At 45.2% G+C, this 14,570-nt stretch overlaps 1 protein-coding gene across 2 annotated transcripts in view; it reads right to left on the bottom strand.

The window, feature by feature from the left end:
* The window catches only part of mtus2b (microtubule associated tumor suppressor candidate 2b), a 29,519-nt gene extending 15,146 nt beyond the window's left edge, over nucleotides 1-14,373 (bottom strand). For both annotated transcript variants that reach the window (XM_030395671.1, XM_030395662.1), the window contains exons 1-4: nucleotides 14,165-14,373; nucleotides 6,444-8,444; nucleotides 5,889-6,060; nucleotides 5,005-5,220 (exon numbers count right to left, since the gene is read on the bottom strand). In XM_030395671.1, the coding sequence (XP_030251531.1) occupies nucleotides 5,005-5,220; nucleotides 5,889-6,060; nucleotides 6,444-8,225 (2,170 nt within the window). In that variant the 5' untranslated portion in view covers nucleotides 8,226-8,444; nucleotides 14,165-14,373. The remainder of the gene's footprint in view (nucleotides 1-5,004; nucleotides 5,221-5,888; nucleotides 6,061-6,443; nucleotides 8,445-14,164) is intronic.
* Nucleotides 14,374-14,570: the final 197 nt, after the last annotated feature.

Genomic DNA, 14,570 nt, shown 5'->3' on the forward strand with positions numbered 1-14,570 from the left:
GTTTTTAGGGATCAAGTACCAGCAGATCTCCGTCTTTCCATGGAGAGTGTCTTTTCCTCTGAACTGGAGAAATTTACAGAGGGAAGCAGAATCCTGCAAACACCTTAATTATTCACAACAGCTGTTGTTGTTGTGCCTCTAGCTTTCTGTGGGTATGAAAGGCTTTGATTCATAGACAAACTCATCGAGAAGCCCACCAGAAAGACATCACCAGGAACAAACGGAAGGAGGATCCTCGGGGTTGTTACACGTCGTCATTGATGTTTTGTTTCATATAATTCTATACAAACTGTGCACTGTCTCTGGATTCTTGCACTATGTACAGAACTCAGCATTTAGGCTTACTTTGTCAGGGCAAGTGAAGCTCCAGTTACTATCATGAAATATTCAGCTCCTCAATCAATATCAGTGCTGACACATGCTGCACCTTCAGGTAACTCAGTACCCTCAAAGAGGCAGGAAGGACAGGTCTGCGGCCTTGAATTGATTATTCCGAATAAGTCGGCAGATCGCTCAAGCTGTTGTAGTAGAATACACAAAAAGAGTGTCGACATCATAACAGACTCAGATTAGAAAGCCGTCGAGCGTGCCCGGGACCTGTGTGAAACCTCCGGCGGGATCACAGTAACTCGTCTCACCTGGGAGAGTCAGCAGGTGCTTATTTTCCCAAAGGCATCTCGCTGAAATGGAGGCCGCTGAGCCAGGAAGCAGATTGTCTGAAGGAGACAGCTGGAGGCTGACTCACACTGCTAAATGTCTGTTTGGAACCTGGGTGTACAGTAAGAATCTACCCGCTGCTGTGAGCGTCCTCTGATCAGTGTGAGGCCAGAAGGGCTTCACTCCACTGGTGACTGATTCACAAGCATTCTTTATCTAAAGCTGGCGTTTCTCATTAAGCTGTCTGACCTGTGGGATGCAAATATTGGAGCTACACACGTCCAGACAGATAAAAAGTCACCTGAATAACATGAGTTATTGTCATTTCTTTGACAGAAATACACAGGTGGTGCAGGATAAAAGTGCAGTCGGACACCAGTGTGAACACTGTTATGTTGTACATTTTGGGGGTGGGAATCAGAGAGTAACTCATTACGATACGTTCATTATTTGAACTGGGTGCCTTCACCGATTTCCTGTATCGATTCCGTTTCTATTCACAAGGTTTCAATTCAACTGATTTCTAATATGATTCGACTCAATTCAGCATCAATTCTCATCGGGATGATTCAGCTATAAAAACGTTTTCTTGGATATGAAATAGATTAAGAACTAATATGTGAATTATAGGTCTACAAGGAATCCTCCAACCTCGTGCACTATTAAACATATTAATATTTACATTAAAAAGTGAGAAATGAATCAGAGATTGTTGTGATTTTAGCATCCCATTATAAAACATGCTTATGCCAAGGAACAAAAAAGGAATGACAGATGTAAGTCTGTGTATTTCTACAAAGTAAAATCATTTTAAAATAGCTAAGAACATTTCCGTTTTCAACGACTTTGGTGAAAGAGGTGAAATGGACCAGAAAAAGGCAAAAAGCAGAAAGTGTGTTTCACAAAATTTGACAACTTAGATGAAAACAAATGTAGAATAAAGTGCTCTGAGTCTGAGCTTAGCTCCATGTGCCATCATTTCAATGTGAAATTATAAACTGGCAGAAGGCCAGACTGCCTGAAATCAGAACAGTTCTGGAGTTCTAAATCTTTAATAGGATACAGCTATGGCTCACTCAAAACTTTGTGTGATCCAGACCGACTGTAATTTACCCCGATGAGTTTTTTTCTACTTCACTGCAAGTTAGTTGAGGAACTTTCGGCGCCACCAGAACGACTCATGACGTTGTGACCTTGGTGAGTCAACTTGTCAGACGAATCTGTTCAGAGCACCTGCATGGTTTAATAAAAAACAAATATTGGTGTTCGGTGTATTCTTAAGAGGAAGCGACACTATATATTCTGAAATCCCTCCAGATACATTCTAGGCAACAAATACGTGTTTAACTTGGCTGAGATGAAATTTATGAAGCCATTTGTTTAAGCTCTTTGTCTCATCTCACCGGTTTTGATCAGATCTTCTCTTGAGAAGACAAGCTTGACAGACAGCATGGCCCCACAGTCACCAGAGGGTTGTAGAATACTCTCCTGTCAAAAAAACTGCGCTGGTGATATTTCTTCCTGCGAGATGCGACAGGGAGGCGACTGATCCACAGGAACGGAGGGCTTAATATTCATAACATGCCACAGAGATTTGTGCCGCTTCAACTGCGGTGAAGGCTCACTTGGAGCTGGTGCCCAGAGCACAAAGTTGGATTATGAAGTATATAGTAACCAGCAGAGACGCCGTGTCTACAGAGCGTCAGAAAACAGGGACCGAGCAGCATTTACACAGCTTGTTTTGTCTGAACATCAACAGACAGAATTACAGACACACGGAGGATCTGGAAACAAAGAATGTCTGACATTTCTGCAGGATAAACAACTTAAATGATTCATTTACTGTACACTGACTGCTCCTTTAAAATAGCCTAGAGTCTTTCAACAACAGTAAAAACTAAAATACGCCAAGTCCAACATCATGAGCTCAGAACAGGCTCTGATGATCCAACTGGACAGACGAATCCGATATGTCACCAGCGTTCATTATTGAATCCTCCGCTCTGAGAGCATGTCCTCACTCCCAGCCACAACGTTCTGCTGGAGTGAATCCCCGCTGAACGCTGCTGCGTCCGAGGGCATACGGCGGCATACTAATAGAGCGGCGCTGTCTGAGCCAACCGCCTGGAGGGGAGCGCTGATATGCAAGCTGCCAGTTCTGTATACGCTGCCTGAGCTACTCCCAAGTGCTTTACTATCCGGTAGACACCCATCTATTCTCTTCAGCACAAGTTTGCGGAAAAAGGAACTGAACAGCAGCTCCACAGAGAAACTAACAAAGACAATGATGGCAGTAGAAGACAGATGAGACCACACTTACATGACGGCAAGTCGCCATCTTGACCTGTGGTTGTTTTCTGAAGAAGCACTGTTAAAAAAGGTACAAAGTAACCCAGTAACGTGTACATTGGAGCCTTTTAGGAGGGACACCGGGGAGGAAGGAGAGGAAGACCATTATCTGGCTCGACTGCGGTGATGGTTTGAGGAGATCCACAGAGGCTGGTCAGAGGTGTCGGGGTGAAAGCAGCTCTCTCTTTTCGCCACATGCTGCAGCCACCGGCACCACTTCTTCATTTCAGAGATTATAAATAGGGAAGATGAGACTGCTGCCGCCATATGAAGCAGTGACTGTGGTTGGTGCACAGCCTGCGTGAGACAACAGCTGTTTTCCTTTTTTTCCCTCCAGTCTGAGCAGCCTGCCTGCACCAGCAGCTTAAGGAAGCGTCTGAATCCAGCAGGTCGGATTAAAAGGGTAAAAGTGGAGAGCAGGAAAAGGCAGGAGTCAGCCGTCTGAGGCTGGAGCAAATGTGGCGACGGCATCGACTCATCATCAGCACATCCGGTACGGATACTCAGAGAGACTCTGCCTGAGCTTATAGACCAGTCTTAAAAGTAATGGAAACGTGTAGACAATAGAGCTGTAACGATGAGTTGAACAGTAAAATTAATTGCCATCTATTTTGATAACAGATTAATAGTTTCTGTCATATTTCAAGCAGAAATGTCAAACACTCGCTGGTCTTTTGTTTTGGATTGTAGGTTGGACCCAAGAAGCAATCTGAAGACGTCACTTTGGGCTCTCAGAAATTGTAATGAGCATTTTTCCTCATTTCTTAACATTTTTTAGAGCCCCTTTGGGAATTCAGTAGGGGTTCTATGGCGCTGAGGGGGTCCCCAGAGATATTCACAAAAGTTTAAATGTGTCAGTTATCTGTATTTTTATCCCCAGTGTACCGACATTATTGCGAGCCACATTGAATTATCGAGCAAGAAAAACTGACATACCCCCCAGAGGAGGCAGGCTAACGTGGCCAACTTGTTTATACATGGCCTTACAGGCCACCGTACATGTTATTGTAGCTCCAGTTTAATATGCAAAATGTTATGGGAAAGAGATCCCAAGCCTAAAAGACATTGAAGACTCAGGTCTAAGTTATAGACCAAACAATTGATCGATTAATCGTGTAATGATCGGCAGATTAAACGACGATGACACTCATCATCAGCTGCAGCCCTACAGTAGATAATTGAGTTTAGCAAACAGCTTATTTAGACATCTAAACGTCTTTGAGGTTTGAGGTCGTTTAATTTTATTTGATCAGTCTAGATTTGTGGAGAAAGAACCTAAGAAGTAAACATCGACTCCGTGCAGCTGTTTGAGGTTAAATCATTGAGAATCATGGGACAAACAGGAAGGAAGAAGATCACTTTACTGTACGCCTAAGCATTTTTCAGACAATAGCTGGTTTGCGTCAGCACTACGAGTAGATAAAGATGCAGTGGCTCCACTCTGAAGCAGAACACATACTGTTCAGTTTACCCTGCACAGATTCCCTAAATGCCTTCCTCTATTGTAAAAAATGACGTCTCTACTGACAACTACTCAGCTACTTCTGACACATTTCTTATATCTCTCTTCCACACGCAGAGATAATCAGCTTGAATTTCACCAGCACTGATTCCTCTGACTGAAGGCTTCAGGAAGTTTATGAGAGGTGGTGTTGGGCTGGGTACCAGGATCTGATCTAGATAAAATGCTGCAGTACGCAGGCTGAGGAGAGGCAGCAGAGGGAGGAGAGGGACTTGAAGATTTCTTCATCAAAGCCCTTGTGCTGCAGCAGCTTTCAGCGCCTACTTGTGAAAAATGAACGAAAATTGAAAGGAAGCGAGTGGCTGTTACTATAGTAACTGAGGATAGCAGGGGCAGCCGCGACTACCGGTGAACAATAAGGAGATGCAGATATAATAAAAAACGACTGTGGAACATCATTTTTAATCAGACAGCGCTGCTTGACGTCTGAAGTATCTTCGTCTGGAACTCCCTTAAGCTTAAGTAGTGCAACTTACGCTGAGAGGCTCGGCAGGGATCACTGTGAGCGCTTTCGTTCGACTGGTTGCTGGACACAGACGAGACGCTGGAGCTCCGGACGAAGCCAAAGGTGGCCAGACGGGCAGCTGGCAGGGCGGAGAAGCCCGGAGGACGGAGACCGGACTGGCCTGGTTTGAGCAGGAGGCTCTTGGGGGTGGTCTCTGGACCTCTGTCTCCTGATCTCTTCTGCTCTCCTGGAGATGGATTGGAAAATATTCGATATTATAGAAGCAGTGGGCAATTCTCAAAAAACGACTGCAACGTTACAGGGAAGGGGAGGGAATATACAGGAAATGTGCTACGACCTGCAGGAAAAACAGACAGAACAGCAGCTTTAAGGCGACACACGTAGATGTAAACACACAGCAAGCTCCATTCAGTGAGGAAATGAATATGTTTATTAATAAGATAAACGTTACGACATTAATAAGACATCCCCATTTGTGGAAACTGACTTAGATTGAAACTTATAATGTGAGCAAGTAGAAATATGCAGTGCGAGTCGGTAGGATGTGAGGGTTACATTGCTATGAAATGTTTTGCACTTCAAAGAGTTGAGGTGCCAAAAGCCGAGCCTCATCCATAAGCACGACCGGGAGGGAGAAAAAAAGTGTGGTAAATCATTCAGCAAGAAGACGACGATAAGTTCTCTGCAGCTCGACAACAAGCTGACGGGATGTGCACAGAATAGCAAAGTATGCAGAGAGGTGAGAAAACTCTCATAAAGTTATTTTCCCACAGTGGTCTGAATGTTTACAACATGAGCACGTTAGATTATTTTCCTCTTCCTATGAACAAATTATACAAAACATGCTGACGCCACATGAAGATGAACTTTGGACTATGAAGATCACCGTCTCACCTGCAGAGTCCTGGTAGCCTTGTGTGGACGCTCCGGCTGCTGTGGCCGACCTTTGACCTGTCTGCTGAACTCTCGTCTTGGCGGCAGGCTGCCTGGTCACCGCCCCTAACCCCAGCTGAGGCCTCAGAGCTCTGGGCGAGCGGTAGACACCGGCTCCTTCTTGGGTAACGTGCTGCCGAGGGACGTCACAACACAGTCAGTCACTGTCATCACAATAAGGACTTCAACTAACAGGCAATAAGGTGGGCAATGATATAATAATGGTGTCATACATGTATAAAAAAATGCATCTTATTTGCATTCTAAAAGAGTTTTGAGATGTTTAAAGAGAAAAAAATGTCTGATGTACTGATTTTGAAGTAATTCAAAAAGCATTCCAATTAGATTACATTTTTCTAATCCGATAGATTACGCTTCAAATTTTCCAAACATTCAGTAACTGATTACATTTCAAAGTAATCTGACCCAGCTCTGCCACCATATAAGGGTAATCAGTACACTGATGACATGAAGTCGTGTCGTGTGAGCTTGTCAGATCAGAAGTCCATTCCTCACCTCTTGCAGATATTTCTCAGGCGTATCCTCGTGAAAACTGTCCGACTTCCCGCTCAGCCTCTGAAGGACGGAGCTGCTCGGAGGTTTCACCCCGGTCACAGCCATGCCCGGGGAATAGTACCCCGTCTTCTGCATCTCCTGCCGGTACTTGTCATACAGCAGGTTGGAGGAACATAGCACCGCTGTGGATTTAGGCTGAGGACCGACCTTTTGGTCTTTTTGAGCTTGCGGGCTGGAGTAAGAGGACAGTCTTTGCGGGATTGTAGACGCCTCATGTGGGGCGTCTGCTGATTGTGGCTTTGCTTGTGGATTCTTTCGGACGTAGGTGATGATTTTTGGTCGGACATTTTTGGGCTTCTGTGGGGGAGATGACCTCCTGGGTTCAGGCTCTCTCTGCTGCGACATGACTGGTTTGGGGATACCGCTGCTCAAACTTGTTTTACCCGGGGGTTTGACTGTTTGACTTAGACCTCTCTGAGGGGAGCCGCTGCGCTCCAGGCTCAGGGCCCTCAGGCCCTGGACCTTGGCCGGGGAACCAGGCGGACGTCTCTTGGGGGAAGAGGAGGTAGGTTTAGGGGAAGAAGGTCGGCTCGGGCTCCCCCATGGCTTCCTTCTCTCCAGACTTGAAGAGCCGGTGGTGACGGTGCTCTCAAAGGAGCCCTGCTTTTTTAAGCTGTTATCAAAGGAGAGCTGCTTCTTGAAGGAATTCTCAAACGACGGCTGCTTCTTAAAACTCCTGTCGAAGGAATTCTGTTTTCTCAGCGAGTTATCAAACGATCCTTGCTTCTTTATGGCTTTGGATTCAATCGATGACTGAGTCCCCTTTGCACCTGTTTTGTGTGGGCTGTAGTTCACATCAGGAGCCTCGTCAGCTTGTGTGCTTTTATCCATTTTGGTGTTGCTTTCGTCGTGTGCTTTTTTTGCAGTGTGTGAACGCTTGTGCTCGGTGCTTCTCCCTCGATCACAATCGCCCTCTGAAATGGCATTCCCCGCTTTATTCCTCTGGTTATTGTTCTTCCTGCACTCATCACTGGCGACGCCATTGCTCACTTCCGGCTGAACTGTTGTATTCAAATTCATGTCCACATCTTTCTGGGGTTTTGTGCTTTTGGAGGGGTGGCCATCTCTTCTAGACGCCATGGTTATCTCAGTGTTGGTGTTACAAGTCTGCGAAATGAGTGTCAGGTCCTCTGAGATGGTTGAGGCGATGTGCCAGGAGTCTGTCGTCTGGGTCCGCCCAGCAGTGTCCATGGCGGTGTCCATGCTTGAAATGGTGGACAGACAGGTCACAAAGACATCAGCTTCAGAGCTCAGCTCGGTCCTGGAGGCCTCTCTGCTCTCAGAGACATGAGAGGCACTGCATTCCTGCTCACTGGCACAATGCAGAACAGACCGTCTTTCTTCTCTGCTCTTATTATCTGTGTCCCGCTCTACTGCGGCTCTGCTGCGCGATGAGGGCTGCTCATGAGGGTTCGTCCGGTCTGCAAGCCCGACAAAGTCCTCTCCCTCGTCCACCAGGTAGGCCTCCAGCTCCTGACACTCCAGCATCTCAAACTCAGCCAGCTCGGGGTCGTCACACTGGGAGTCCGTACCCCAGATGATGACTTTGTCCTGCTCCGTCTGCTCAGTGGTCACCGCCGACAGAGTGCCAGTATCACCCGTCCCCATGCCGTCCTCTGGCCGGATCTCATTGGCGTTGGCGTCCCCGTCAGCCAGCACTCCGGCCTGCTGGTTGTTATTCCTCAGCTCCCCCTCACCGAAGGGCTCTCCTCGATCACACATTTTGGAAACAGCTCTGACTTGACGGCGCCCTGAAGAGCACTTTAACAATCACTCATCCATGGCATCAATCAGGAGAAACAGTCAGTCTACCCATCAAAGAGTTCGAGTGGCACAGCAGGGGGCCTAGCACTGTTTTTCACATTTTCATTCCGGTGTAGCAATAATCAGAGTGTTGGATATCATGTCTAATTTGGTCTTCATGACATCTGGTGTCCTTATCTGCATGTGAAACAAAACATAATGAATAAGAGGATCGACAAAATCACAAACCAAACATTAAACAGGTTTCAACTCTTCTCAACATCAAAATAAAGAAAACACTTCAGGACTTCCATCTGCTCCAGTGTATCTATGATTTTCTATACATGGATGTCTATTTCCTGCATGATGTGTGCATGCACATTTCTATGTCTAATCTCATGTTATTTCAGTGTTTCCTTATTTTCTACTAGTCCCCTGTTATTTTATAATCTGGGTCATGTGATATCCTCTCACTGGCTGTTGCTGTTGTACAGGTGAGGCCACATCATGATAGCTTGTTTGTTGAAGCCCTGCTGAAGACCTAGTGATGTAATCACGTCGGCTTTCTTAACAATCTGAAAAAAAATGATTTAACTAGTATAATAAAAACATTTAATAGACTTTAAATTCCTTAAATTTCCTTCATCTTTTGACACACACTTATATCTTAAGTGCTTGAAATTCCTACATGTTTTTGAAATACCACTTTGTGTTGAAAAAGCTTTTTTTTTTTTCCCAGGCATGAAACATGCAGTAATGCAGTTTCTGAAGCCAGATTGAACTGTTTAATTGGCAGAATTGTTAGCAGCGGCTCATCGCCTGACCTTTATCTTCTCTATTGTGCCATACCCATTCAAAAGACAAGCTTCTGAAGCTGATTTAAAAAAGGATATTCCATTTGGAATAAGCGTTGTACCAGTCAGAAGTGTATTTCAAACAATGTAACTGAATTCTAAACTCAGCTAGTACAATAATATACTCGATGGAGTATATCGACACTGGGAACAACATAACACATGCTCCCAGAATATGTCTCTGTCTGATCTATTTTCAGGAGCCATCCAGGAACGAATGATTACAAACAAACCAACAAACCGAAAACTAGGACAAACCTTAGCCTGGTAATGGTTACATATTTGCCAAAACTATATTCCTCGTTGACTGAAAGCTGACCAGGAGAGAGTTAGGCTTTTATGAACATCACTTATCAGAGAGGAGAAAAGACTGCAAACAACTGGCTGAAAGAAAGAAAGAAAGAAAGAAAGACAGAAAGAAAGAAAGAAAGAAAGAAAGAAAGAAAGAAACTCCACTTATAGTCCACCAAATTCTCATTAAAACTGCTGTACCAAGGAAGGCCTTATTATATGGCGGCAACACTGAACTAGCATCTTCAGGGAAATGGATGAGCATGACCGTTTGAATTAAGTGTCCTAGAAAAGTCTTCTCTGAGCCCACAGCTAAGAGGAGCTTCTTCTAGCTCTTACTAGGCAAAATATAAGTGGGTGATATTGTCATCTGGACAGTATGTGGACACTACTGTACCTGTGTCTGTGACGGGCGTAGACAGAACCAGTGTGACAGAATCAGAATCAGATTTATCAGCCGGGTATGTGTGTATACACTGAGAATTTGACTTACGGTGCTCTCAGTGTGGTTAGCACAGACACAGACAGACAGCTGGGAACAAGGACATCAACAACACAGAATAAACAGTGGCGTGGGACTGTACAGTAGTGCTGTCTCTACTTGCGTCTGTGACTGGCATAGATGTAACCAATGTGACACTGAAGATGTTACGATACACCTCGAGGGACGGCCTGCTTTTCTGAATGTTTTACACTGAGAATATTGAGATTTTCTCCCTGACACAGTGAATAGTCTCTCAGGGCACGAGCACCTTCACAGTAACAAGATGATTTTTTTTAATCTTGCTGGCAACTGTAATTTTCTGCACGCACTTACATTTCCATTTGCAGCGACCGACTGTTCAGTTCACTGCTGGTATACTACTGTATATACATGAAACGGTCCCGATCCCTGAACATTAACAGTAATGTAACAGCACGTGACTGGTTGTGGCATAACGACAGCATGCTGTGCAAACAGGTGGCGGTTAGGTCAGTTTGCTCCTGAATTAGCTATGAATGGGTTCACACTTAAAGTGTAAAAACACACGTTGACAGGCTGTCTCTGAGCTCTCCCTGCGTTTTTACATGTTATATAGTCATTTACAGACGTGTCAGAACCTCTGCAAACAGAATTCGCTGTTAGCCCCAAATCAAGTGATCCCTGCTCATCGGCGGTCATGGGGAACAAAACTCGACTGACTCCAAAAGCGGAACGAATGTGTCAGGAGCATGTGGGACTGACTGGCCCCGCTGAGATCATTACAGGGGAACTTATCAAGCTTCAGACTGTCAAACTGAAAGCAATGTTTTTGTGCACATACCTGCTCGTTACTGATTAAAAGACCTGTATTCTAAAATTCTAAAATAACCCAGCGATTACTAGCAGTCAGCAGATGTGTTCATTCTGATGAGACTGATACTGAATTGGAAGAAGCCAGCGCTTCTGTTTCCCTTCATGTCCTCATGTCTGTAGTTGACCTATTTCCTGAGTGGACTCTTGTAAGGTACAGAGAGCTTTAACAGCTCCTCAGATCTGAGGCAGATATTCCGTCATACAAAAGCACCTGCAGATTAAGTTCCCACCTCTCTACGGGTTTGCTATCAGTCAGGCCTGGTTGTTAAATTCTTCTTGTCGCATAAATTGACCTCCATGTGAAAAAAAAAAAAAAACTACACTGTATTTCTTTGTTGTTTCTTCCAAAGAAGGACGTTGGTTTTCTTCCTTTCTACTCATTTCAAGTGGCCAAACAGAGGGAAATAAAAAACATTTCACTCTTGGTATGCAGTGGTATCTTTCGAAAGCAAATCAAAAGAACAGGTTTAAAGCGCTTGAGGGAACAGCAGAACTAATTCTCCGTTTGTCCTTGTTAGAGTCGTCAGCCAATTAGTGTAAGACCTGACTGACTGCTGCTCCACCTCGTCTCCGAGCTTCCCGTTTATGCTCTAAATTCACTTACACAGCAGGAAACTGCATCTCATTTCCCTTCTTATGAAAATCATACTGTGCTGTTGTGTGTTAATAGATTTTGCTGCATTTTTTGGAACAAAGATGAGAAACTATTGGCTGCAAAACGTGCAAACTACAGTATGTTTTGCCTCCTTCTATAATTCTAGAAAGCAGACTTAAAAAGAGAGAAGAGGGTCCAAAGACAGAAGAGTTTGTTTGTTGTACAGGCTCACACACACTACACTATATGCTGTCTCAGCACCTGCACTGCAGAGCGGAAACCAATGAATCAAATTCACTCACACCTGCTTTCTCCCCTGCCTCCCTATCAGGACTCTCATGGTGCTGTATGGTTGCTGTTCAGCCACGTAAACTCCCTCTGGGTAACCAAACCACCGATGAAGCTCTGATTAGAAATTCTGACATGCAGCATGTTATCTGAGGAGTAAGACCAGATGACAGAGTGGATAAGTTGAGTCTTTCATCGGGACAGAACTTGCAATCTGGTAACAGGATTGTTTCTGCCGCAGCCATGATTGCTTCTCCGTCCCTTAAATTGATTTGTAACTACAAATCGATGCGGTGCAGCCCAGCGTACAGTGACAACAGCACTGTACAACGTTTGAAAGTCATGGGAAAAGCAGTCACATGATGGATATGGCTCACTGGGTCTCCAGCTTTTGCACTTCAAGAGTGTAGGCGATAAAAAAATATCAATAAACAGCTGCATATCTGGCACCACTTCAATGTAAATAATCTGACAAATGAGAAAAAAACCTCAAATTAAGGTCAAACTGATGCAAACATGCAGTTCAAGGGTGCAATATGTAAGAACTGACGCAAATTATCAAGAAGAAATAACATTTCTCCCAGTGGTCAGCGCCTGTGCTCACACTGCAAACACCAGCAACACCCCTCTGGAAGTCCAGCTAGCTGCACAGCTAACCGAGCTAACAGTAGCTATAGTCGTGAATGTATGAACAGAATACAGTCAGCAGCAGTTGGCAGTTACTCTGGTGATGTGCTGGCCCTGTTTGTTGGGAGTATAATTCACGCCCACCAAGTTTTACCGTCTGCACCTTTAACAAATCCCGGAGCCGCCAGAAAAACACCCTTTATCGCTTTCAGGAGCCCAAAAATAATGACCCCCTTCATCTTTTTTCACCTCACCTGCCCTACTTTGATGAGTTAAACTCACAATGTTCTTTCCGTGGATGTTATAATTTTCTGCATCACAGTCTCCCCGGCTGGATAAAAAAAAAAGCATTACGGATTTAATTAAACATTTTAATTTATTTCAACCTCTCCGGGGAGCTGAGCGTCACAGTGCGGGCCAGAAACAGCTCCACGCTGCTTGTCTTACTGACTGAAAAAGTGCAGTGTAGGTGCCCTGAGGTGATATTCCACACTTCCTTTAGCTTTACCACCTCATTTACCGTTTCCACCCACACTGCACTTACCGATTTACTGCATATGCAAGCTGTCATTCCTGCACTCGCCCCGAGACTTCCATCCCCTTTGTTCAATTTACGTTCCATGCTTGTTTTCCTCTCCTGCTTTTCCTGCTGCTGCAACAGCTGATAATGTTCCTGCCGCCACACCGCCATGGCGACACGGAGATTGAGGAAATCACTCTGAACGCTCGCCCTGACAACATGCTTCCCTGAGCATGTTCCCCCATCCCCCCATTTGTTCAGCGTCTCACCCCGCCACCTGCCTCCTGATATGCAGCATGATGGCGGGACCTCCATCGGGGGCCTCGCATGAAATATGTGCATCCTTGCGCGAGTGCTCGAGTCTGTGTGTGTGTTCGACAATAATTTTTCTCAGTGAAACAGGAGCTCCTTCAGGTCACACATCTGAGGCAGAGCACAGATTAAGGCCTTTGCTTTGCACACTGAGCTTCACTTGATGCTTAAAACTGGAATCCTCATGAAATATTGAGGATGAATGAAAATGGAGGCATCGGTCTCACTCCGTTTTTAATGCTTCAGCGGCCCCGGCCCTCTTTGTGTAAACGACCGAAGCTCACAGAAGATCTTTGTTGTCGTAACTTACGCAAACGGGAACAGTAGTAAAGGTGTGTGCCACTATAGGTGAAGGCACACCAGGTGAAGAAGCAACATCTGTGCTGGAAAAAAACATTAATGTGCCATGAAAATAAAGACATTTTACACACAGGTGCACAAATATTAAATTTCCTTTCCTTTCACGTTAAAATTGTATAATCAGTCAGCTTTCACAGAGATGTATGGAAGGCCATCGATGCCTTAATCATCTATCTGTCACATCTTACATGATGTGACCGAATGAAAACCGTGGACACCCTGATGGCAGAAACCTGTCACTCCACTATTACTGATGTTCATGCAGTCAGGTCATGTTCCTCATTTTAGGCCCACGGTGTCTAAAAATGAAGTGTAACTACACACACGTTCCACAAACAGGAAGGAAAGAGGAAGCTCTGCTGCTTTTGGAAAAGACAGCCAGACACAAATAAGAGATAACGGTGAAAAGAAGACATAATCCAGGGTCTGATCCCCCTACACACACACACACACACACACACACACACACACTGAGGTGAGTCCACCTACTGTCAGGTTACCTTTCACAAACCCACAATGCAACAGCTATATTAGGATTTCCACTACTGGACATAACGAGCCCGAGAACAACATCGTTAACAGAAACACCTCCAGCACCAGGCTCATCCGCAGTCCCTCCAGCAGATGCAGCAGTGTCAATAAATCCAATCAGCACCGCCGCTGATCCCAGACTGAGATTGAGAGGGACAGAAAACAGTCCCCGTCCTCAGCTGAGACACACACAGCGCTCCTTACCGTTTCAGTTTCAGGTGCGATCCGCCGGAAGAGGAGCTCCACAGTGAGGAGAAGAAGAGGAGGCAGGAGGAGGTGAAGCGTCCAGGCTGAGCCGCGATGAAGAGGATACAGTCTGCAGCATCGCTGGAAAACAGGGAGGAGGAGAGAAGAGAAGGAGAGGAGAGAAGGAGAGGAGAGGAGAGGAGACTCACGCCCCTGTCCACACGGGCTCGGGTCGCCCCCTGCAGGTCAAATCATGCATTTATTCTCTCTGCATCAATTATTTAGAGCTACATACAGTCACATACAGTGGCAGCAGACCGTGAACACAACACGGTGACGACACAAACAGCAGACACGTCATATGCATTAATATATTATTAATATTATTATTATTGTTCGTAGCTGCAGTAATAGCAGAGGTAGA

The sequence above is a fragment of the Sparus aurata genome, chromosome 2, assembly GCF_900880675.1.
Source record: "Sparus aurata chromosome 2, fSpaAur1.1, whole genome shotgun sequence".
NCBI classification, from domain to species: Eukaryota; Metazoa; Chordata; class Actinopteri; order Spariformes; family Sparidae; genus Sparus; species Sparus aurata.